The 26,412-nt window shown below is 41.6% G+C and overlaps 1 protein-coding gene across 11 annotated transcripts in view; it reads right to left on the bottom strand.

Annotated features, from left to right (window-relative positions):
* The window catches only part of CELF2 (CUGBP Elav-like family member 2), a 789,880-nt gene that overhangs the window by 294,168 nt on the left and 469,300 nt on the right, over window positions 1-26,412 (bottom strand). For 3 of the 11 annotated variants that reach the window (XM_081128232.1, XM_081128236.1, XM_081128234.1), the window contains exon 1: window positions 4,942-5,225. The exons of 7 other annotated variants lie outside the window; for them this stretch is intronic. In XM_081128232.1, coding sequence (XP_080984358.1) covers window positions 4,942-5,015 — 74 coding nt within the window. In that variant the 5' untranslated portion in view covers window positions 5,016-5,225. Of the gene's footprint in view, window positions 1-4,941; window positions 5,236-26,412 lie in introns of those variants that run through there. One more of the 11 variants, XM_081128237.1, reaches the window with a different exon arrangement.

Raw genomic sequence — 26,412 nt, 5'->3', positions numbered from 1 at the left:
GCATGAGCACGTGCAGGTGACAAGCTGGACATCCTTAGAACCTCCCCAGCACTCCCTTCTGCAGTTTCCTAGAACATATATGATGCTGAGAAACAGCTGCCTCCTTTGTCCTCTCCTGATCTTCAGACAAAAAGCAAAATGGGACCCTCCCCTGGAAAAACTGAACCCTCTGGAATCAACACTCCAAACTGGAAATACAGACTAAGTCTGGGTGCAGTTCAGCCCAGGAAATGCAACATACGAATGACTTATTAAATCAGCTCCTCGCCACACGTTGAATACACCAGGTTTCCACTGAAATGCAGATATGATGAGGGATGTTTACAGTACTGTTTAGCAGTTGTGAGGATTGTTTCTCATTCACGATGGTGAGATCAGACCCCTGTTGATATCTGGTCTCTCGAGTCTACATACAAGCCTCCACAAGGAACTCCACCCAAATTCTGACATAATACCTAGATCAAGCGTGTGCTGGTTCTCCGACAGTTTATCAGGTTATTTTGTATGGCAAAACATTACCTCCCTTTAGATAAGAAGTGAGTGTTTAACTTGTAAGATACAAACCACAAGTAAGGGATAGAGAGAAAGAAAAGCTTGGAGATTTGTGTTAAAAAAAAAAAAAAGGCGGGAGAGGGGAGAATGCAGGCTTTTATCAGAGGCCAAATATACTGTTATTATTGCTGTTGGGTAGGAAAAATACTGAGGTGAAACACATTCCAAATGATCCCATGAAATCTTAATTACTAGGTTCAGATCTGAAAATCCTATCTCCTTTTTATCTTGTTTTGCAAGGTTCTTATTCCCCCCAGTTCACTGCATCTCCTCAACAGATGCCAAAGTAACCTCAATCCAGCAAATTACAATTAAATAGCAAGACTTAACAAGTAAAATAATACCTCTAACCCAGATCAAAGATAACACTGCTGTTCTAAATGCCAGTGTGGTTTGAGTTTTGGGTCTCAGGAAGCAGCTGATACTAAAATATGCAGTGTTAACTGAGAAATCCCATCTGAAAAGTATTTTTAAAATATCTTTAAAGAACTATATTGCATAGCCCTTTCCTTTAGAGTCTCACCATTTTAATTTTCTCTTATGACCATCATGGAATCAGGTGATAAATCTCAGTTCTCTCTCTATTTTATTACTTCCAATGACACATTTTCCAAAGACACTTTAAATGCCATCTAAAAAAACAAGGACCCATTGCTTCTGACTTTGTTTGCTGGTATCTGGAAACCAAAAAAAATATTTTTTTAATTAAAATATATTCTCTTTAGTTAAATGAAATATGGAATAACAGTAAATTTGGATCAAATCAGAGAGTAATCGACTCAATTTAAATCAAATTAGAGAGTCAAGTCTGAAAAGGTGCTATGTATTTCCTATAATGCTCAATCATTAATATGTGGCATCATTTTGCTTTTCTGGCCAAAAAAAAAAATCTGTATCATACTTAGTTCACAGATCTCTCTTCTCTCCCGTTAACATATGAACATGCATTTATAGAACACACACACAAGCGAACCACAGCTTTCCTGTTCCTGCCTATGTAGCACACGCAAGCATGGGCCCTCTTTAAGGATCACCTGTAAAATGAGGATAACCACCACCCTGCAGATCTACTGTGAAGGTTAGAGACTGTAAATAAAGTGTCCTGAGACAAAGCAGGCATTCTATCAATGACTCATGCTTTTGGAATATTGGGGGAGAAAGGGAGAAGGCAGTAATTACGCTGCCTTCTTGGACTGCCACACGGCCCCTCTACTAATTTCTTCATCTATAAAACAAAGTCTGATGCGATGGTCTCTAACTCCCCTTTCAACTTTAACGACGACATCCCTAGAACCAATTTTCAGTCCAATGAGGCACTGACAGATATTTCTAGTTATCCTAACCTGAGAGGATCTAATGAACAGAAGAGGAATTCACCAAGTTGATGAATTTACATGCAGGAGGACTTTTCTCATTTTCAATAAGGTTACTTACCGGTTATGAGGGAAAACAGTAAGATTTTAAATTTATTGGTATCTTCTTCTCAGCACCTTATTTTAACATCACAAATCTGAACTAACACTTGTGCAGTTGGATTTATAGATTTTTTTTTCCCTCCTGTAATTTCTCATTTCCAAGATATTATTTCTTATATTTTTGTTTAAAATTTTTTTAAAACTCTAAATGCATATCTGATCATTAAAGAAGTGAGACAAAGGACAAAACACAACCCCCAACACCAATCCAAAACCAGCTACCCCAGTTTAAAAGAGATCTTTTAAAAAAATCAGTTTCTAATTTATTTTCATACTTTGTTGCAAATGATATTCTATAGTACCATAAAGACTACAAAACTTTAATAGTTAAAATGATTTAAAAGGTCCATTTCAACTTACAGTTTTATTAATGAATATTTAAAATACCACTATAGAGCCTTCAGTGACCTGGACTTTTTAAACACTGGATGGCTTGTGGGTCCACGAAGCATAATAATTCATCTCCAAAGCTATTTGTTCATCTGCCTCGAGGACTCAAACATATTACATCTTACAAACGTATCTAATATATTCTCATGGGAAAATGCCATTGAAAATACATCCTACTTCTTTTAAAAAAATAAAGCCTCTACGCTTTATTTAAGTTCCTTTTAGGAACAGGCCAATATTCTAGCTGACTGAAATTTAATGCAAAGGGCTATATACTGTATATGATAACCAGTCTGGAAAACATTAATTCCACACCGCTATCTTCTCAACTGTATGCATATGGCAATAGGATATGCTGCTAGGCGGGTTTCACATATTTTCAATTGCTTATATGCCCTCCACATGCCTCTCTATTCCCCAAAGTTAGTCTCTAATGTGAGTTAATTGCAAACTCTTTTGGAAAACATGCCACAGCATGCTCAGGGCTAAGGAGACAAATAATATTATCATTTACAAATCCTCTACTTTTCCTCTTTTTTTTAATTTTTTTAAAAAAGGGCAATTAAGCAATAGTTGACAGATACTGAAAACAATTTAAGTTTGATTCCAAAGGACGTCATTTGGAAATAACTAACATCTGGAAGAGAAGTGGGGTAGAAGTGACATTAGGGTTTGTATGGTTAACCCGTGGCTAAAATACAAAGGCTCTATTAAGAGCAAATAGTTTGAACAAGCACCTTCATCCACCTAATGAAAAGGACAAATAAGACTTTCATAATTTAACTGACAAGAGACAGCACCTTTCGAAGGCCACTAACACTTTAAATTCAGAGCATTCATTAGCTAGATATACTATGGTCACTGACATAGCGGGTGACCATAAATTCAAAATCATGACCAAGCCAATCCTTCGGTTCAGCCAACATTCCTCCAGAGGAGAACACACACAAAACTTTCAATAGCTAATGTGCAAACATGTATTAAATATCTCTACAGATATACACACACATATATATTTAAGGAGGACAGGACAGAGACCTTTTAAAAGAGATATTATGGGAATGTAACTAACCAAGATTAATTTCTCTGAGAAAACTGCCAAAAGGAAATTCAATAGTTTAATTGATGTTATCGGATTATCTTAGTTGAGATAAAGAACCTGGTTGCGTGTACAAGCAAGTTAACATTCTTAATATCGAGTGGAAGACAATCCGAATTTAACAGATTCTATCATCCCCCTCCCCCATTTTCAAAAAAAATTCCTAGGGGCTCAAATAATTGGCCACTGCAGTTTCTCAAGAATCTCTCAACCCATAACATTTAACATACAAGAAAAAGAATCTAGCACCGTAGGGGAAAGTTAGTTGCCAGGGAAATGGATCATAAAGCTCGGAATGGCATGGAAATTGCTAAGAGTACAGTAATGTGCCAGAAAGAATATGGATGTTAAGTCTTAACAGTGTGCAGAATAGGAAACACTTTATGTGGACTCTTACCAAGGATAGCAGTCCTTTCCCCCCTCGATTAATTTTAGCCTAGATTCACTATCAAAATTCTTGCTTGATAATTGACAATTTCACATATTCCGTTTCTAAAATGGAAACAGTCCTTTCAGACCCTCTGCTGGCAATCTCTGTTCTCCCTCCCCAGGTTCTCCTTTCACAACACGCCTGACATACAGACAGATCCTACTGAGGAGACAGTTTCTCTTACCAGCTCAGGCACTATCAAGACTAACCAGCCAGATTAAAATGAGGCATACTTTCCCTTCCTCAGGAATCCGAGCTCTCTACTTCTCCCAATAAACTCTCTACCCTAGTTTGACGACATGTACAACAACCAGAAGCACATTAATTATTAAATTAGAGGCTGCATACCAGACAAAACCACCATGATTCCGTAAAAATTACCACTAATTTCTGCCATAGAGCACACCTGGCTATTGTAATGCCTTCTAATTACCACCCCCTCCCTTTTTCCTTTCTTTCCTCTTCTCTCTCTCCACTCTTCCCCGGGAAATGAATCTTTGAAAATGGCAAGTCTGAATAGCGGATAATTTGGTAAGAAGGGATCTTTAAATGAGCCACCAGAGCTCCAAGAACCCCGTGTTTCCAAAGACAGGAGCGTGCACGCGCGCACTCCGCCCCGGGACGCCGCGCCCCGCTGGCCATCCCCAAACCCAGACCCCCGGGCACCGCGCCCCGCTGGCCGGTCCCCGCTCCCGTCCCGCTGGCCTGGCTCGCCGGTCCCCACACCCGATTCCGGACCCTTGTCCCCGCGCCGCTCGGCAGGTCAGGGCACTATCCCTGCTCCCCAAGCCCAGCGGCGGCTCGGGAGCCCAGGGGAGGCGACTGATCCCGAGTCGCCGCCCGCGTTGCCCGGGCGGAGGAGCCGCCGAGCTTGCCTCGCCCTCCTCGGGGCTCCAGGCAGGAGACTTGACAGCGGTCGCCCGGCCTGGGGGGGGGGGGGGGGGCACGGGGAGAACGCCCGCGCGGCCACACGTCCCCCCTGGGACCCCACTCACATTCGGTCGGGAACTAGCAGGCGGCCCTCGACCATAATGTCCGGGAGGAAATCCAGCTTGAAGGCAGAAGTCATGGTCGCGGCGCACGCGGCGCTCGGAGGGCGGGCGGGGGGCGGCGGTGCGCGCGTCCGAGCGGCCGCGGGCGGCGAGACGGGCAGGGACAGGTGCGCGCGGCCTCCCCGCGGCGGCCGCCCGAGCCGGCACTTGTCACATTCTCTCCCCTCCCGCGCTCCGCCAATCCCCTCCGAAAGCCAGCGCCCGGCCGCGGGCTGCGGGGCGCCAGGTGCGGCGAGCGGAGGCGGAGCTCCGCGCCCGCGCGCCGCCGCTTAACCCCTGAGGGCCCGCCCGGGGGAGGGACCTGCCCGCGGCGGGCGGCCGGCCCGGCGGAGCTCGCTGGCCTTAACGACAGCCCGGCTCTGCCCAGGGTCCGGAGCTTGGAGAAACGCTCACCGAATCGGGTCTGCCCTGCCCCGCTCAATTCTCCATGTCCAGGGCCCCTGGCGCGAGGCCCGGGAACCGCTGCTAGCGTTCCTGCCGCTGTGTGGCCAAAGCCTAGTGCGCCTGCCGATCAAAACCGAACTCTGGAGCCGCCGCAGACCCAGTCCTCCCAGGCGTGTGTTCAAACGCTCTCGGTGGGATCTGCTGGCCAGTGTGTGAACTAACCGTAACAACAGATAGGATTCGTGGTTTAGCCAAAGTAAATATCTCGTAAATGGCCCAAGTGACATTTAGGGACTTATCTCGGGGCTTTAAGGAGAAAGATGAATCAATCTCTGCCCAGTTATGTTTCCTTCTGAATCATCTTGAAAACACTAAGAAGTATAAGGGACTGAAAATTAAAAACAATAAATCACGTTTTCTTTTAAAAAGGTAAATCACGTACTTGCCGGTTCCTAGCATTTAATACGACGACTAAAAACCCACAGTGACTTCATGAGTGTTAGGTCTATAATAGTCACTAAGCTTGAATACCCATCTAAGATTTGTGACTGGTTTAGCGAGAGGAATTGAGAAAAATGACAAAACGCTTATAGATAGAAGCAGGTGAATTTGATTTTCCCAGGTGATTTGCTCAAATTCTTGAAAGACAGCTGATTTATATGGTGGCATTCTAATTCAGCATTCTCATTATTGTTTTATTGTTGGGTTATTTGGATGAAACGGAACTTTTCACAATGTCACAAGTATGTAAAACTACTTCATGGGCTATTTCACATTCTAAAGCAACATCATAAATCGCAGAGCAGACATGAATAGTTTGCCTCTTGGTAATCCCGGTAGCCAGGGGGTTAAACAACTCAGTCAGGCGTAGTTGAATATATCACGTGTAGTTAAATGTATCAGACACCATAATATGGAGAGAGAAAAAATCTTTATCTTTTTTCTCTCTCACCAATTTCTTGTGTGATAATGAGAACTGACCATTTTTAAAGGTTATGAAGAAAAATAGATATTTATATACCAATTTTAAATTCACATACCAATTTTAAATCCAGGCTTGCAGCACTGAGTAATGGAGGAACAGGCCTGGAGTATTCTAAGGCCAAACATACACAATATACTTGATTTCCTTCTTCAGCTGAACAATATATCTGGCTTTTGACCAAGATAATTCTAATTCTAAGGCAGTTAGATGCAGGGCTAGGACTAACCTTCATTCGAAAACACTGCCTTTCTGAGGAACCAGGTCTAGGGTCACAAGGAATTGAAAGGCAGATGCAATAAAATGAATCTTACATCCAAAATGCCTGAAATTTCCTAATAATACTAGGTTACATTTATTCCCTACCCCAGCTACGGCAGGCTATCTTTGAAATTGTAAGAACTTCATTGGTCTTTCAATAATTTTAATAATTAGCTGGATAAATGAGACAAACCTTGAGAGTTCTTGGTTTTCCACACATTATTTACATAAATCCCAAATGTATGTAATGAATTGACTATATAACAAATTTATTTTAAAATGAACAAACAGAACCCACCCCAACCATAGAAGAGGAGCACAACTGCATTAATCAAAAGGGAAAAATACTTTCAAATCAGCTATGGAATAAAGCTCCATCTATGTCTGTATTCTAAAAGGTAGAAGCAGCTTCATTAACATGTACACTTCTGAAATATTTATTTTCCCTTTAATTGCATGTGAATTAGTTGGGAGAAGCTGTAGGGAAGCCCTCTTACTGACTTAAGCCTTCTCAGCAGTTTGTTAAATTCTTGCCTCCAATCCCTGGAGGTGATCGTGGATTCAAAGCAGCTTTTAATCATACTATGAGGAGGGTAAAGTAGTGTGTAAGTAGGTCATGGAGAAAGAATTACAAGTGCATAGGTTATTGCCTTATTCAACAACTAGAGTGTACCAGAGTTTTCAAAGCACATTTGCTTTACCATTTAAAGTAAGACGCAAAATGGGTCAAATATAAAAGATCACTCTTACATGGGATACAGTGACAACATTGAGCCAAGGAACGCTTATGGGAATATGGTTGAGTTTAAATAGTTTGGCAGCCAAATGCATAAGTAATGTAGTGACTACATACGCACTTGATGTAGGTGCCAGAGAGAAAAAAATACACACACACACACCCCATAGGGTTTTGTTTCCATGATATCAGCACATGTACACAAATTTCAAAGGCTCTTGAGCTTAAAAACGAAAACAAAACAAAAACACCCAACCAAATATCATCCGATGAAAAGCTTAAGTTTCTCATTTCACTGTTTTGACAGAAGGCAAAAAATAAATAAATCTGAAAACAACTCAATGGGGCCCCTTTTTTAATTTTCATGCAGTAATGAGCCATCAGGTATCATGTTTTGGCAGTTAGAGTTCTTTGGCAGACAGCTCCACTGGGCCGCTGTTGAACACTCGGGTTTAGTGAAACTATTTTATAGCCAAGGATCTTACTAACAGCAGTGAAAGAAGACGGGGCCATCAGCAGGCTCCTCTTGTGGACACCACCTGGTCGGTGACACCACAAAGGGCTGCGCTGTTGGGAACCATGACATTTCCTCATCGTTATAGTTTCATTGTAGGAAAACCTTAAGCTCTTCCCTAGGCCCATCCCCCTACCTTCCCTAATTGTCTCTCTCTCTCTTTTTTTAATCAACTTGCTATTCATTTCCCAAACAAAAGGCAATTCAAGAATTGGAAGCACTTCAAGGGAAAGTTTCTGAATGACCTCATTTTTATATGAGGCCTTCCAAGGCAATGAGGTGCACTGTGCTGTTTCAGCAAACCCCTTTCCCTCTCATGCCTCATCTCAAATTGAGTTTTGTCCAATGGTCATTGTTTGAGCACTGAATTATCACTGGCATTTAAAAAAAACAACAAAAAAAAAAACACAGGAAAAAAACAAACCCTCAATAGAAACAGTGCTAATAAATGCCTTTGTACATAGAGTACACACTGCTTGAAATCAAACAATCCTATTCCTGTCACCCCACTCAATCAATGAACCAGAATGTAGTCCCTCAACTACAGACCTTTCAACATCTTTGCACAAAGCGTATACTCTAACTTAGAGACTGGTGACTGATATATAGTGATTGATGTTTATAACCAAACGATTTTCTTCTCCTGCAGACAACCCTATATATTTTATGAAAAATCTCCATTTTTAAAAAAGTATTTGTTTGCATCATAATCTCTTTAAAAGCAAACTATCAACTATGCAACTATAAATGAACCAGCACTGTTCTGTACTCAAAAAGTCACCTTCACAAAAGGGTTTTCCCCCTCACTTCTGGCTCCTCATTACAAACTAGCATCCACAATATCTTTCCCCATCCCATTTTCAAATTCAAATTTTATTAACATAGCTGTTTGGTTTAAAAAAAAAAAAAAAAAAAGGCCAGTGTGCTCAGAACCATTTGGAGCAGTAGATCAGGCCTTATAAGGGGGATTTCCCATCATTTCCAGCCAATAAACTTCAAATCCACATGAATTTTAAGTACCTAAGAGAGTATCTGACTTTGTGGCCATGTGTTTGTTCTCGGCTTACCCAGTTTTATTAGCAACTTGCAAACAAACAAACAAACAGATCCTTAAGTGATACACTGTAAATATATCTTTTCTTAGCTCCATAAAAGAATCACCTAAGAAATAAATTCTTACATCACCAATCATACGTTTAAAATGATCGCCTTATTATTCCACCCACCCACCCACTTTTGAAAGCTTCTGGAATGGAGATTTTATCACAGTCTTAAAACAACTTAAGTGAAATTAAATGCCAATAAAGATGAAATCGTTATTAAACTCATATTTTACACTTTTACAGGAATTTAAATAGCCACTCTCTCGAGAACAGCTGCTACTGGCTTTTTGCAATCTTGTATTTTTCTGAATCTGTTTTTAATAGAGCAAAAATACATAATAGTGAGTTTATCTCCCTTCTGAAGAGGCCCTCAAACTGAAGATCGCTCTTTGTGTACATACCTTCGTGCTCGGAAAGGAGGTGCCCTTCTAGAGTTTTCAGAAGCTTCCATTCCAAGGGGATGAAAGGTTAACACTGTGGATCTGGCAGGCCCAGAGCCCAACCAGCTCATCACTTCCCTCTCTAACTTGCCTTTCCTTTTTCTTTCTCTCTCCATTACACCGCTGCTGCCTTCTTTGCCCCACCCCCCCAGCTTTCTCCCTCTCTCTCAGATGGAATCCAGACAATGCCAGAAGCTTCCCTCTACAGCTGGTGTCTGAAGAGGCAGGTGACTTACAAAAGTGAGGTGAGTTGTTGGTTGCTTATCTGCCAGAAAAGACAAGTTTGCCTTAGCCTTGACCAGGGCTGATTTCTGACCTAGGAACAGCTGTCTCTGGAGTTGGGCTTCTTTCCAGACACTAGCAGGGGGTGGGAGGGGGAGACTGTAAAACTGTGTCCCACAAAGTGAGTTAAATTGGAAGTGAAAATTGGGAAGGAGAATGGAGAAAGGATGGTGAGATGAACAAGGCTTGTCTGTCCAGCACGGTGATTTGTACACAAAGGCACCCAGGGGAAAAAAACCTCTGAAGGAATGTTTCAGTGGCTTCTTGAAGATGCCGAGATTTGTCAAACTATACCAGGTACCCTTATCTGGTGCCAGCCTGGCGGCAGGAACAAAATTTATACCTATCAGAATGAGGGTTTTAGTTCTTGGCAATCTGCCCTTCAACACTCCCACCCCCACAAAACGTTTTCCCCAACTGGCCCGAAGTTCTCATCTTACTGTCACGTGTTGTTAGATTAAAAAAGGAGAGACGACTGCTTGACAAATGACAACAGCTGAGTGGCAACAGCTGGGTGGATACAGTAGCAGGCATAACACTAGGTCCAGAGAGAAAGCAGCAACAGGTGGGGGTGAAAGAAAAAGAAATGGAAATTTTCGCCTGAGGGTGAGGGTTGCCCGAGACAGAACTTGCCAAGAATCAAAATCTCAACTCGAGAGGAAATCTCTGCAGGCATGGCAGCCCCATTTGCTTGCATGTCTCTCCTTTCCCTGAACAAATGAATTAGAGTGAGGATTAAGAGAGCAAAAGCCTGGGGTTCTGTGAAACAAAATACACGAATGTACTTCACCCACACTGATGACAGAGCCCCATCAAAGAGCTTTTGGTGATGAGGATCAGAAGTCATCTGATATGGTGCGTGCAGACCAGACGCGCTAAGGCAAATGCTACTTCCAAACTGAGTGAAGAAGATTATGAGACTGAAGAGCCACACCTGTTGGATTCTGCCCGTGGTTCTGCCACAGAGTTGATGGACACCGGGAACACATCCTTTAATTTTCTGATTCATCCCTAGACCTTTGTCATATGTGTGGACATCATTTCCTCGTAGGGATGAGTGGCTGAAAAATCAAAACCTACCACGATCCTCAGATAAGAAGTACAATGTGTTAGCCTAATTATTCCTACAGCAATTATATAACCAAGCTATTAAAGTGACATGGAGGTTGAAAATACATTAAGGTTTTGAGCACAGGAAATTTATTTTTTCTCTATAATATGGTTCAAATCTCTAGCCATTTTTAGCTTATGAGAGAGGTTTTTAAAAATCCCAAATGACTTTTTATTTAAATTTGCTTTTCATGCTAATTCCCATGAAATCTATTAGGAAAAAAAAAAGGGTTTTTTGTCACTTTCTCTTAAAAAACCCACCTAAAAATCTTCATGGAAAAGTGGTGTGGCTACCTACCCAAGCTAAGTGGAATGTGTTTTCTCTTGTCTGGTCTACTGCTGAGTGTAAACCTTTGTGTTACCCAATCGCTTAGTTTCCCCACACTCTCTGGAGGCTGACAGCCACATTTGCCCCATTTTATAGGAATGTGGCAAGGTTAGCGAGGAGGAGAGATGTGAATGACCTTGAGGATCTGAAAAAGAAAGACGGTGAGTCTGAGGATTTCATTTTACTTTTTTTGAATAGAAAGATAAGCCCACGGTGTCCCAACAACATCTTTTCTCTCCTCATTCATCCATCCTTCAAGGCCAGTTCAACGCCCCCCTCCTCTGTATTACACCACTTATACCTTCCTACCCAGTGTTCTTTCTGCTTCATGGCTGCTGTGAGCTTCCTGAGGGCCGAGAGCCTGTCCTATATCGGGCACGATATATCTTTGTTGCTAGATTGGTTATGATCACAGTAGGATATATTGTGGCCCCTCATGCAGATAAAAAGTCACGTTTCAATTCCATAAAGCTTTAAAATACTCCATTATTCTTTCCAACATCTGCTTCCATTATGCAGATTAAAGCCTGAGAAAAGTGAGGCTTAGGAGGCATTCATTCAAAGAGCTCATGAACAAGTAGGGACACAGAGGGGAGTTGTGGTTAGAACTCAGAAGCAAAAGACTACTGAGATTTTTTCCTTTCTTTTTCCTTTCTTACTGTAAAGCTTACTTCGGTGGGAAAACTAGGAGGTGTGTACAAATCAAAGTCCATGGTGGAAATGCAGCCCCAGAGGAAGATCTGACTTTAAAGTGTCAAATATCCAACCGTTATAGTTTCAAGTTGGCCAAGGACGGAGTTGGTTGAGTCCTGAGTTAGAGTCCCTTCCACTATGAGCTGTCTGTCTCTAGGCCAATTACTTTAACTTTCTTGGTCTCGGTTTTCTCATCTGTAATATGGGGATAACAGAACTCCACTAACTCTTGGATATCGGTGAGAATTACATAAGATACAAGAAACCACCTAGTGTAGTGCCAGGCATAGAGTTGATTGTTAATAAATGCTGATGTCATTCCTTACCTCAATCATAACACTCCTACCCCCCAATCTTTATTTAAACCTGGAACTGGCAGGTGGGAAGGAAAAGAGAAAGCCAGTCTTAATGTTATCATTCTAGAGCATTAGAGTTTCCACTGACACTCCTACGTCTGAGGCAGCAACCTAAGCCAGAGGACAGAGGAAGATTCTGGTTTATGGAGAGCAGGGGCTTGGAGTAAGGTCTCCATCCCTTTTTATCAAGTCAGTTTCCAAAGAGAAGGTCAAAGTGAATCCTAACTCCTGCCACCAGGAACTCATGCCACCCACCCCCAACTCAGCACACTCCCATTTACAGAGGTGCTTCTTAAATCACATCTCAATGGACAGTGAGCCCTCTCACAGAGCCCAAAAGAGAACTGGGGTCCCACACCAAGATATTAATTAACAAAGGAATGCCCTGACAAAGATGACCACACTGCAGGGCCCTTGGATTGCTGAGATGCACAGCTTCACAGGAGGGGTGGGAAGCATCTGACCCATGTCTGCATCAGGCACAGCTGTGCCCATTTCAGTCCTTTCACACGCCAGCTAGAAGCCAGCAACGCCGTCCTAGGTTTCCGCAGAGTTTTACTGACTGCAGCTGCCACCTTTCTCAAGACGGGCATTTAAAAAGCCCCAGATACTGTAGGTGTACCAGCCTTATAACTTCAAACCTCAAGCTCTTCGTGGCCAAGACAACAAAGCTGGTTGAAGGGAATGATTTTACAGGAAAATGCTAGTGTTGCTTTTGCTCTGAGGGCATGCTGGCAAGTCCTGCTTCATAAACTCCAGTGATTCATCACAATCCCAAGCAGCCAATCATGGGCGGGTCAACTCAGAATGGGCTGAGGTGGCAGCTCGAGCTGTCCTGGTAATACCTGTCACTCTGGGCCACTGTCATCCTCTCCCCACAGGTGCCATTTCCCGTTAACTCTGACGGTGTTGACATACAAGAAAATGTGCTTGGATCAGTCACACAGTGATGAGAATGCTATGAGAAGACAAACATGCCTGTCCACAATAATCCTTAAAGACATCATGTGAAGCAGAAGACCATGCTTGTGTACCTCATCCCAAATCAGGGTTAAACACACACACACACACACACACACACACACACACATTCTCACATACACTCACATGTAGGTCTGGCTTCTATCAGAGTCCGATCTCTGTAGATTGGTACCATGTGATCGGAAAGGTGCTACAGCTCCAGGACACTTCATTTCGAGTCTTAATGGGCTACAACATTAAAACCTCACATACGCTTTCCTTCCTCTGACACCCTCTTCCCAGTGTCAGTTAAGGAAAATGCCACAGATTTCAATCCTCTCCGAACCACTGCTGCCTCGTCTTTCCTACAGAATAAAAGTCACTGTGAGTTCAGAAAAACTCCCAAAGCCAATAAACATGAGAGAAGCAATCAATAGTTTTATGAACGGGGAAATCTCCTAGGAATTACCAAAATGTAGAAAGAAATTCATGAAGGCTAATGAGGATGATCGAAGGCATTCTTGCAACTGAATAAACTGTACTTGTTACTGTTCGAAGAGGTGAAGAAAGATGCTATGGAGCTGGGTGAGATGCCATTAAGCAAACGGCAGTTTCAATGACTTTTACAGAAATCTCCACACCCGGACCTAAACTGGAGATTTCTAATTTCCTCTCTACCACGATTACACAAAATCAAGACATGCTTCTCATCTACAAACCCTGACCCCTGAAATCCAGCAATCATTCCCACACAGCACTCTTCCTTTTGCATTTTACCTTTCTTTTCATCAACCTTGGTGTTTCCAGGGCTCTGAGCAATGAACTTTCCATCAGCCACATTCTCACCTAATTAACCCCCCTGATTACAATAATTAGTATTGATTCACTCTTGGAATGACTTCCTACCTATTCAAGCACAATCTGTACTTGCTATAAAGTTCCAGATATGAATATTAATCAAATGCTCTTCTTTGTTTTTCAGCCCCAGAGAATCTTTTGCAATTGTATACACCAATATTTAAAAAAGAAAAGAAAAACTGTGAGGTTTTACTTTAACAAACCGAGGAATACTGATACGTTGAGGTTACAGATCTCAGCCTGCGGTCTGCTGAGCGCATCTACGTGGGTATTCCGGAGGCTGGTGTGTGGAAGGGCTTAGGGTGCACTCGTTACTCTATTGAAAGAAGCCATTTTCCCAGTTTGAATCTTCTGCTATTCCTTTTCTGCAAGTCTGGGCTTAGAATTAAAATTTACTTTGACATTTGTTTAGGTCACTATCGAGGGGGATCACCACACATAGAGGCTGATGGCAGGATGCAGGTTACATATCTTGTTACTGTTGTGAAAATAGACGTAGACAAGTTTGCCAACTTCAGGCAGTCTCATACCCTCCCCATCAGGCTAATGGAAAAGATCATATGTATGTGGAATGCTGGAAATGGGGTCTCTGAATTCCGGATGGTAATGGATCAAACCACAGGAGAAGCAAACAAAAAGTAAGAAGGGATTTCCCTCCTTCTTGGACCTAAGACCACCTAGAAATCCAAGTGAATAGATCTCAGGGAAATAATTATAATTTAGTAAAAAATTCAACACGGAGGTTCCCAAGTTATATCTTTATTTCAGTGTGCTACTCACAGGCAGCTAGGGAGCACAGGAGACTACTTTTCTTCCAAACCACAAAAAATTGCTTTGCAACCTTTGTTTTGGAATAAAAATTTCCCATGAAAGCAGAATCTAGGTGTGCTGGCAACGGTGGGCCAGCTTCAGTTATAAAGCTTCACCAATTACCTTTTATGAGCTCATCCTAAAAGCAATTATTGGCATACCCGATGGAGTGAGCAGTTCAGATCCCATTGGAAGTAAGAGAACATAATAAGTATGCATTTAAAATCTATTCTATTCACAATGGATAACTTTTAAAATATCATTATACTGCAAATACATTTTGGGTCCACCCCAGCTCTGAAAATATTGTCCTTAGAAAAATCTATACTTGAGAAGGCAATTTATTTAGCCTGTAACATTAATTTAAATTATTCTAAATTAAGTATTTCATAATATTTCAACTTAAGTTTAAAAAATTGATATGTCAAAACTCTAAAAAATAGTTACTATTTCATAACTGTGTTTTCATAAGGAATGCATCTTGTTCCTTATTTACCGGGAATACCACTAATTTAAACCACAATATAATCTAAGAGGAAATATTTGTAACTAAATATTTTAAAATTTTTCCCTTTAAAATGATACCCCTTCTGTTTTTAAAAATTAGGTCCTTGATATCTCTCCATAAATTTACTAATATTTTTCAAAATATTGCTCTGGCAAAAGTAGCTAATTAAAGCAAAACATGAAAATGTTAGGTAAAAATTATTCTTTACAGAAACCAACCTCGGTGAGATGATTCTCATGTAAATCAATTACTGTTTAATATTACAGGGTCTGTTCTTTTATATCTAGTATGAGAATAAAAGTGGTTTCAATATTATGAGAAGTTAGGAACAGATTTTCCCATTTTCTCTTTTTGAAGTCTCCCTGTTTTCACCTTAGAAACCGATGTTTATGTTATAAAAAGAAAAAATTTTGAGGATGTGAGAAATGCTTGCCCTGCATGGAAATGCGTCTTATGAGCACATAACCATATATCAGAAATCAATACATTCCATAGAGACTTTTAACTTAACAATTTAAAAGGCTATATAATAATAGTTTGTGACCAAAATTATAAGGGCAAAAGTTCTCACTTGTCTTTGAATTTCTAAACTGTTTCTCTATCTGGATGCTGAAAGAGGAAATAGAGACTGAAAATTATAATTTACTTAAATACAGCAATATTCCTTTTAACTTCTCTTTCTTGCTACATTCCGTAAGTTCACCAAATAGGCAAATTTTAAATCCCCAAGCATAAATACTGTAGAGGCATGTCTGATAACAAGGTATTTGCCAGAATGATAATGGTATTACAAGCAGTCTCAATCAATACATTTCTTTCTGTAGTTAACAGAGAGGTAAGCAATAAATCTTTAACTTAATCCAGCCAACATAGCTGCAAAATGCAAAGCTCTATGAACGGCAGATATTAAATTTTTTAAAAGCACGGAACCACAAACAAGCAGTACTAAAAGCTATTCATTCTGTATAGTCTATACAAACAAGATTATAGCAGATAAAAAGGGTGTTGAGAAAGAAAAAAAAAAAAAAGGCCCAGACATGCATTAAGCTAGTTTGACAGCTCCATTGTTCAACCGGTCCCATTGTCAGACCCAAAGATGTATTCAGTGCTACAATGTCTGCTAGCAAATAAACAAAAGACTACATTTTTCAAAGCAGGATGCCCATTCTCTCGTAATTCTTTCTCTGCTTCCCAAAAGGTCAGTGGTGGCTCATTCTTGGTATGCGATAGAACCCCAACACAGATGCAGGAAACAAATATTTGTTTTCAATACATAGGGACCCAGGACGCCATGCATGAAGGGAGGTCTTTAAACAGGTACACATTTTGGCAAACAGGATAAAGTGATCCAAACCTGGTAACACAGAAGGACTATCTAGGTAGGCTAAGTCCAGATTAGAGCGGAATTTGGAACGCAAGTCTAATATGGGGTCTCCTTAGCTCCTTTTTCTGTGATTATTCCATGCAGAGTGCATCATAATGAAACAGGCTTAGACATTGCAAAGGAAAAGACAAACCGAGAGCCAGATTCGGAGCCTTTAAAATGAGCCACTGGCCACTCACAAATCGCAGCGAGCAAAAACATGATATGCTTTCAAAAGGCAACTCGGGCAGAGAGAACTCGCACACAGCAGTCCTTGCCTTTTTTCTCGCTTGCTCTCTCTTTCTCCCAATCTCTTGGTCTCGATCTTGTTTCCCTCCCTCTCTCTAGATTCTTTTTTTTTCTCTCTTCTAAGATAAGGAAGCTACTTGCTTCAGAGCATGATTATTGTTTCAGCCAGCTCTGGAAACGAGAAAAGCATACATTAAAACAAAGGCCACCACAACATACCTTAAAAGCAGCTCCTCATTTCTCATAGTAACAGCGGATTTGGGACAGCGCATGCTTTCTGCACTGAGACACTGATAGTCTCAACAAAGCCAGTTCAGAAGTGCGCTCAAACATCAATGCCACAGTAGCTGTTCACTAATGCGCGCTCTCTCTCTCCCTCCCTCCCTCTCTCTCTCTCTCTGGCCCCACTCTCTTCTCTAGTCAAATTCTGAATGGTAGAGCAAAGGGGCTCCTGCAGACTCACTAAGTAGAAATAATCCTCTCTGACAAGTTATGTTGTCTAGCCATATTTTTACATTAATACACTGTGCTGCCTATAGGGGTCTTGTTTGCATTCACTCAAGCCTGCCTGGTGTTAGTTCTCCTAATTACCATCTTAAAAATTTGGAAAGAAAAATAAGGGACAGGTTTACCTTTCTCTTATACATTTAATAGCAAAGCCAATTTCACATTTTCTTTTTGCTATCAGCTATCAGCAAGCATCACAGATGACTAAGAGAAGATGTGGATTCGTTGGTGTGCTGGAAAGGATTTTTGCTTTTTTCTGGGACACTGAATTCATAGTTGGATTCATCAGTTCCTCTGCTCTTGTCCTCAGCAAGAGTGACAGGGTCAAGACCCTTAGCCCTGAATCATGGATGCAGGGGACAGAGATTAGAGAATTTGGAAATATTTTAACTCTGTGGGCACCAGAGTTTCTGCAGATCGGAGCCATAATCAACCTGAAGCAGGGCATGTAAAGGAGGCAGGCGATGCAAAGATTGTTTGGTCACATTAAAGTCCTAACTGGCACTGGAGCATCTTCCTCAAAACACCAATTAGGTGCTCCTTTCCCAAATAAGAAAAACCTGCTTCCCTACTTCATTATACTCACTGGGCTTAGCATATAGTCATCCAGGGAAATACACATTGCACTTCTGTTTATTGGAATTAGAAGAATTCCATGCAGATTAGCCAAGTAAAATAGCAAGTTAAACATGCACAGAAAAGACGAGATGCTACAGACAGAATAGGCAGCCGTCCAAAAGTGCAAACTAAGGCACTGCTCCAGGAGGTGTGAGCTGACAGGAAGCCAAGAATGCTCTCAGCTTGGATGGAACAAGGCAGAACACAGCGCGGAACAGATCTGGATCACTGAATACTGGTTTCCTCACTCCCAGGCTCTAAGTGCTTCACCCGTCCTCCGTCAACACAACCATGCTCCTCAGCAACAACCTTGGGTTAAATCTTCTGTGGGAATAACAGTAGAGTGGGGGGGGGGGAGTGTCCTCCATTTCTTTCCTATTTGAAGACCTGAAATACACCCCAATGCCTTGCTAGATCTCTGACTTCTGAACTTAGTCTTGACCCACAGCTAGGGAAATGGAGACCTTCTGAAGGGGGATGAAGGTTCGTTACTCTCCACTGCACAGGCATCTTGCTCAGATTATCAACTGGCCTATAAGCCAAGGTGACTGATAGCAGTCACTGTCACTATTTCTGGAAGAAAGATAACATGATGAATAGCTTGACAAAGGTTAAATAACGAAAACAACCATATGTCTACATCTCCTCCCTTCACTATAGCATAAAAATGAATGACCTTGCCCAGGAAAGACAGTATCTAAACTCTAAGATATTCTTTTGGAGCCACATAAACATCATGTAAATGAGCTTAGAACCAGAGACACCTTGGAGATAAAGAGTCTGAACTGCTCCCTGAGGTGGGTCCCGAGGCAGCAGTCCCTTCTCACTGTAGCTCTCTTTGCCCCAGCAGTTAAACATAAACGGTCAATTGACATATTTTGTATGTTATACCTATTATGTACTGTATCCTTACAATAAAGTAGGCTAGAGAAAAGGAATTTTATTAAGAAAATCATAAGGAAGAGAAAATGCATTTACATTGCTGTATTTATTGGAAAAATTCTGTGTATAAGTGGACCTATGCAGTTCAAACCCTTGTTATTCAAGGGTCAATTGTAACCCTCTCTCCAAAGTTTCAATAGTTAAAAATAAATTCACTTATTTATTTAACTAATATTTATTAAGCACCAGCTAAGGGAAAGTTATTTGAATCGGTGGATTAAGAAGTACAAAGATTAATCGAATGTGGATTGGGAATCAATGACTTACATTACAATACGTAAACGTTAGAAGTGAAGTACCTTGTTTCTATTCACCCATCTTTATAACCACAAGTTCAGCACATAACACTGGTGGATGTAAGACCTTCAATCTGTCAATAATGGAGTTTGAACAGGTACTACATGTAGACAGACATGAGCAGAGCAAGGATGATGCTCCAGGTACAGAAACTCACCAGCGAAGAAAGTCCCCAATTCCTAGCAAGGGGTAAAGCTGGGAAACAAGAACCTTGTCCCCAGGGTAACCTGTCCTCCCCTAGCATATAGCTGGTCATGCGGTTTAGACCCCGTGAGCGGTTCCTCCCTAAAGATAACACCTAGGCCTCAGCTGTATTTCAGCTACAGGCCCAGATAAGCAGCAAAACCAGACAGGTGGTGCTGTGGCTGCCTCAGGACCAGCTGCATTGACTAAGGACTCCCTGCGCTGGCACCGACGAATCAGTGGAGACCATGACCCTGAAAGAGCACACCTGGAAAGCTGATGAATTTTCTAGGGAGACTCTCCCCTGAGACCTCCCCTAAGATTTCTTCCTGCAGGAAAGAGATAAATATGCTCAGGACAAAGGACGCAGGGCGCTCACTGCCCCCCCCATCTCCTCCCCCTTCTTCTCTCCAAGGGGACCCCACAAGACTTGCAACCAGGGGAGCCATGGGCAGTAGCAGCTTGTCCTGGGCCTACCCCCTGAACCTGTCTCCAAGGCCCCTTCTCTCTCTGACTTCTCAGTGAGCCACAGCAGCCCAGCCTCCTGTTGCTGTTTCTATGCTCCTCCTTGTTTCGCTGTCCCAAGTATATTTTTGCTGCCATCATGGACCCACTACCTTTTGACTCAGTGCTATGCAGCCCTTCCCTTTGGATATCCCCATCCCCCATCCCCTTCCTTAAATAAATTCAATTTTTCTTTATTCACCATCTGAGATCGCTATTTAGCCAGCCTGCCTGAGCATCACCGACTTTAACCTTTCACTACACTCTTACCTCTACAGTTTTCTCATTATTTAGGTACCTAGACTATAAAGGAAGTGGAGAGAAAATAACATATTTAATGGTTTGACTCAATTCCAGTCCTCACTATGGACTCCTAATTCATTTCAGCATAGGAATAGCCCCATATCCTGCAGCACTGGCTTCCAGTGCTAAGACTACGGATAAGCAGAGCGTTATCGTTATATGTTAGGACTTGCCTCGTAGTTGGGGCCACACTAGAAATTGGATGGAAGCATTAAGAAAAGCGATTTCTATCTGAGCAGAGTATTTTTACCTTTCTGTCACAGACAAAACCCTGGCCAATGGCAGTTCACTTGTTCGGCTTTTTATTAATATTGGCAGTGACAGAACACACCCAGTTTCATTAATGGCTCTTCAGCTGCTTCCAAACATAATGGCTTTTTAATCAAATAACTTTCCCTTAGCTGGTGCTTAATAAATATTAGTTAAATAAATAAGTGAATTTATTTTTAACTATTGAAACTTTGGAGAGAGGGTTACAATTGACCCTTGAATAACAAGGGTTTGAACTGCATAGGTCCACTTATACACAGAATTTTTCCAATAAATACAGTAATGTAAATGCATTTTCTCTTCCTTATGATTTCCTTAATAAAATTTCTTTTCTCTAGCCTACTTTACTGTAAGGATACAGTACATAATAGGTATAACATACAAAATATGTCAATTGACTATGTTATCAGTAAGGCTCCTGGTCAACAGTAGGCTATTAGCAATTAAGTTTGGGGGAGTCCAAAGTTCTAGGTGGATTTTTTGACTATGTCCTTAACCCCCAAATTCTTCAAAGGTCCACTGTATTTTATTTTCAAAATTCTTTTATGTAGTTTCCTCAAGTATGCAGGACAAAACACATTTTTTATTCTAATTCAGGCATTGGGTTGGCACTGAGAATGCCTTACCTGCCATTATGTTTTAAATTTCAATACCCTTTCGCATTTATCAGCTCATTTAATCCCGTAACAACACTGTGGGGTGGGCAGGGCTGGTGCTGCTACTTCTCAGCTGAAAAAGTTCAAGTGCAGAAAGATGGAGCCACTTGCCCACAGAAGGTGCACTAACGACCCAGCTTGAGAACTCCGCCTACAGCCTCCTCGGCCTGTGTTCCTTCTGCTGCACCACGACGGGGCTCATGCCGGCGCCACTGTTCTGTTCTGGGGTTCACAGACACACCCAAGCAAGGCGCAGGGGTTTTTTTTGTGTTTTTTTTAAATAATGCCACTTTAAAATAATTTTTTTTTTAAAAAATAATTTTAAAAATTAAGTTTAAGGAGAGAGGTAGGGAGATGGGGGGGATAGAGAGAGAAACATCAATGTGAGAGAGAAACATGAATCAGTTGCCCCCTGCAGGCACCCCGACCAGGATGTGCCCAGATTGGGAATAGAACCTGCAATCCAGGTACCTGCCCTTGACTGGGAGTCGAACCCGCAACCCTTCAGTGTGCGGGGCCCATACTCTAACCACTGAAACACTGACCAGGGCTTCCTAAAACATTTTTAAAGGTATATTATATGTGCATTCATATATTATAGGTAATTTCTACAATAAAAAGCTAAATTTCCAAACGCAACATTAATAACGCCAACCTTTGTCTGCTTGGTATGCCTGTCTTGTCTTTGCATTTGGACACTTACATTGCCAAGGTAATAGAAAGTACCATTTCAATGGAAGTGTATAACATGAGGTGTGTTGGAGACGTGGGGTCGAGAAGCACAGATTAATTAGTTCTTTGATGAAGGATGGGACACTACAATAATCTAGCACGCCTCTCAGATTCCCATCCGCAAAGACCACTCTTGGAATGTAGAGGTACTAAGGACATTACATCTATTTAGTTAGTCTCAGATGCTGTCTTAGTCCATTCTGGCTGCTATAACAAAATACCACAGACTAGATTGCTTATAAACAACAAACATTTATTTTTCACAGTTCTGGAGGCTGGAAGTCCAAGATCAAGGTGCCAGCTGGCACCTTCTTGCTGTGTCCTCAGATGGCAGAAGAGGCTAAGGAGCACTGTGGATCTCCTTTACAACAGCACTAATCCCATTAGTAAGGGCTCCACCCTCATGATCTAATTACCCCGATATCACTGCATAAGACATTAGGATTTCAACATACGAATTTTGAGGGGACACCAACATTCAGACCATTGCAGATGTCAAGAATTGCCAAGTTTAATTAAGAAACATGCCATTTTCTTATGAAAATTGGAGAGTACACATAGAGAATTCATGAAATAAGTATGAAGCAATGAAGGAGATCTACAATAAATGGATTTCCAGCATACTCAGTGTGTGACACACAGGAGATGCTCAGTAAAGTTGATAAGTCTGCATGTGAGTGGATGAATTCCCATCCAGAGCTGGGATCAAGCGGAAGACACAAAGTTCCTCTGATCATCTCTGCCAGCCCCAGAGGAAGGGTCTCAAAGCGCAAACTTAGGCAAGACGGTGGTGTGTGAGCACAGAGGCACGCCCAGAACTTCACTGGACAGGAGCTCGAATGAATGGAATACAAAGAAATCCCGTTCTTCCAGACACCAGTGCTCCCCCTTGCCTCCAGGGGAAAACCCTCCAAAGCCAAAAGGACACAGGTATCACAAATCACAACTTGAAACATAAAACTGACAGGTGGCTTAAACCTCAGCAGCATTAGTAAAAAGAACGGGTTTGGTGGTAGTCTGAGGATGTATGCAACATGAGTTCCTTGCACTTGAGCACTCAAAATACTACCTCCAAGTCACATTTTAGAAGCAGGAGGTCACTATCTTAGTAACAAATCCACAGGCCCTAAGTTCCAAATAGACATTCCTTCCATAAGCTGTGGGACTACTTACTCATCTTCAGAATGGCAGTGTTTTCTAGAATAAGTGGGGCATGGGGATGAGTAATTAGCAAGAATAATTATAAAGCCCCTTAAAATTATAAAGTGTCATCTTTATCAATAAGTAGGTGTAAATAATAAACCATAAAGTACTTAGAGCTCCAAGAAGCTACTTGAAAATAGGCACTAGATAAATTTAAGAGGTATTATTATAAAGAATAATAATGACTGCTTGCTATAAAGGAAAGGAGTTATGAAAATAGAAGCCATGAAGTGGGTTTGGAGAACTCTGTGTAGGTAAGGAAAGACTTATTGAAGACAGAATAAAGAAAGTAAAGGATTTCCCATGAAAATAGAACACCATAGCCTAGTTGATAAAATGACTAAATTTGGTCTGTGAACTCTTACAACTTAGCAAATAACATGTTCACAATTGAGCGATTATTTCTGGCATAATGTTTTGCCAAAGGCTACCCTCAGGCAGATGTGAAATGTCGAGAAGGGTTCAGGTGACTATACATTAAGTTAGGCATTAACATTTGCATGGGGGACAGGCGAAGTTTATTATTGCTATTTTTAAGACAGACACAGGTACACACAGCCACATTTTTGCCTGCTCAATATGCCATGTCAGAGAGATCCTGTAACTGGACTATTATCCATGAGTCTTCAATGGACATGGAGAGTTTGGAGCACTTGGGGATCCCTCTTTCTCAGTGGTTTTAATCTTTGGGAATCGTAGGAAGTCAAGAGCACAAGTCTAATGAAGGCCATGGGTGGAGCAGATAAGTTTTCCTTGCAAGAAGGTGAGACCAAGATTAGAATTAATGCAATTATATGACAGATGAAAGAGAAGCCCAGATGGTCTGGGAAAAATGCTTTCAAAACAACCATAACACATTCACAGCTCTCATAGAATGTGCAGGTGTTTTAAATGTTATATTTCTGTATGTATCACTCTCTGAAATGACATTATCTACTTATATACTTGTTTATAATCTCTTTCCTGCATCTGTAGCTACATTGCATAAAAATAGGAACTTACTCCATTTTATTAGCACTTTAGGATAACGTATCACAAATGGTAGACACTTAATAAACATTCGCTCAATGGCTGGATTTCTCTGCAAAGTGTTCTTTTTGGTAAGTGACCTAATCTCAGTGGCTTACAGCTATATAACGCAATTGGTGAAAAACTTTCCATGCTCAACTATGAGCAGTCATTAGGCTAGAACGTCTAAGGCATGGAAAGATCAGGAAGGTCCTGTTCCCGACTTCAAGGCCTTTATACATTTGTTGAGATGGAATGATAAGCTTGTTGTTTTACTTTTTTTGAACTTTAAACACCACTTATATGGGCACACAGAAAATGAAGTAATAAATGGATATAGTTCCCTCACTACTTTCCATAATGCTGAAGTTTGGGAGCTGAGGAACTGCAGTCAGGTGGGACAGGGCACTGAAGATGAGATCAGTAGACAAAGCTTTCAGAGTTAAGGGTGATGTGAGTTGGGGGGTGATTTTTGTGATGTCTTGGAAAAAGCCCTTTTCCTTATGGGCAAGGAACAGGAATCAGAATTCAGTCTCATTTTTGCTTTGTTCATTTTCAGGAGTAGATCTGGTCCACGTGTGTGACTCATTAGTTAACAGTGCAATAGCTTCAAAAGTTAGTGAGCCTCCCCCTTTCTCCTAGGGAAGTCCTGCATACTCCTCTCTCACCTCACTGGGGTCCCCAGGGACCTACAGCAAGTTATCTTATTAGTTCCATCCTCTGCCTGCTACTCAAAACAAAACACTAAATGCTATGAAACACCACACTTATTGCCTTAAGTCAGTTCCTAATGAGATGTGTCCTCACTTTTAAAAGTGCATTAATTTTAGTTTGTTTTACATTACAGGGCCAGACATTAAACATTACTTTGACTTCTCTATTCCTGTTTATATGTATATTGTTATAGATGGTATAGATGGAAAACGTTTTAAGAACATGACTAAGTCATGATCTTCAAAGGGAAGTTCCTAGAGGCCAAGTGGTGATGGAAATGAAGCTGAAAGTAGCCTGGAGCTGAGGGAGAAAGGCCATGGCAATCCACACTAAACGTGGGCAATAGGGGCCATAAAAGATTTAAAGCAGCTCTAGAAAGTAACTCTGATTTCTGTATGAAGCATGAATGGAGAAGAGAAAAGGTCTGGAGTCAGGGAGGCAGTGGGGAAGCCACTGCACATGTAAGAGATGACTAGGCTGCGAGGTCGGTTCTTCTATTCATGGACCACTGCCTACTTGTTGGCCTCATTTGAGATACCCCATATAAGATTAAATCACCCAATTATCAGAACAATCCAGTAAATCAGCATTATTGTCCACATTACATGAGTGAGGACATCAGGGGCCTGGGAGATGAAGAAAGGGCAAGCTGGCTTATAATAAGTGGCAGAGATGGTCGTCAGGCTCGGCTCTCTTCACTGTGCCTCAAAGGGAAGGGGTAAATGGTAGAATCATTATATGGACAACTGAATAGGTGAAATGGAGAAGATGGAAGAGTCAAAGATAATTCTGATGTTTCTAACATGGACAATTTGGCAAATGATGACACTGCTATCTGAGATGGAAACAAACAAAAAGGCAAAATAGGGTAGATGGGGAAGATAACTGCTTCCACTGGGGACAAACTGAGCTTGAGATGCCGCAGGCAGGTCTTCCAAGTAGAGGAAGCAGCTAGAACTACTGACTGTATGGACGAGATCAGCCAGGAGGACTGCTGAGGGTGAAAAATGAGAAATAAACCAAGACTAGAACCCCAGGGCAAATCAAAAATTGAAGGGGAGGCAAAGAAAGATGCTCCAGTGAAAGAGAGGTCCGAACACATCACTAAAGTGCTGAAACTCAAGAGGGAGAGAAAACATGTGCACAGCAAGTTCTGAGCTACCTTGCTGTAGATGATCTCATGAATTATTGGTTTGGATGCTAAATGAAAAAGCAGTGCAGTACAAATGAGAGGTGGGTTATAAAAGTTTCAGGAATCAATCGGGAACTGGGGCAATAACTCTATAAGGCAGCCCAGTTTGAAAAGGAAGCAGGCTCCTGCCACACCGGCATCCTCGCTGCCAGCTTGCAGAACAGGAAGGCAACAGTGCAGAACAAGCTCAAGGCTTCCAAACAGTTCAAGAAGGCAACAGCAAAAGTTGTATTTGAAGGAGTCTGTGAATTTTGCCAGATAAGGATTCCAAAAGTTATCAGGAACTATAAGTTCTAGACTTTGGTAACATTTCCTGGGTCAAGTGTTTTAAACTTTTTAGTAAAGTGT

Source organism: Miniopterus schreibersii (assembly GCF_964146895.1).
Source record: "Miniopterus schreibersii genome assembly, chromosome: 1".
Classification (NCBI taxonomy): domain Eukaryota; kingdom Metazoa; phylum Chordata; class Mammalia; order Chiroptera; family Miniopteridae; genus Miniopterus; species Miniopterus schreibersii.
This window is presented reverse-complemented; position numbering and strand designations above follow the sequence as displayed.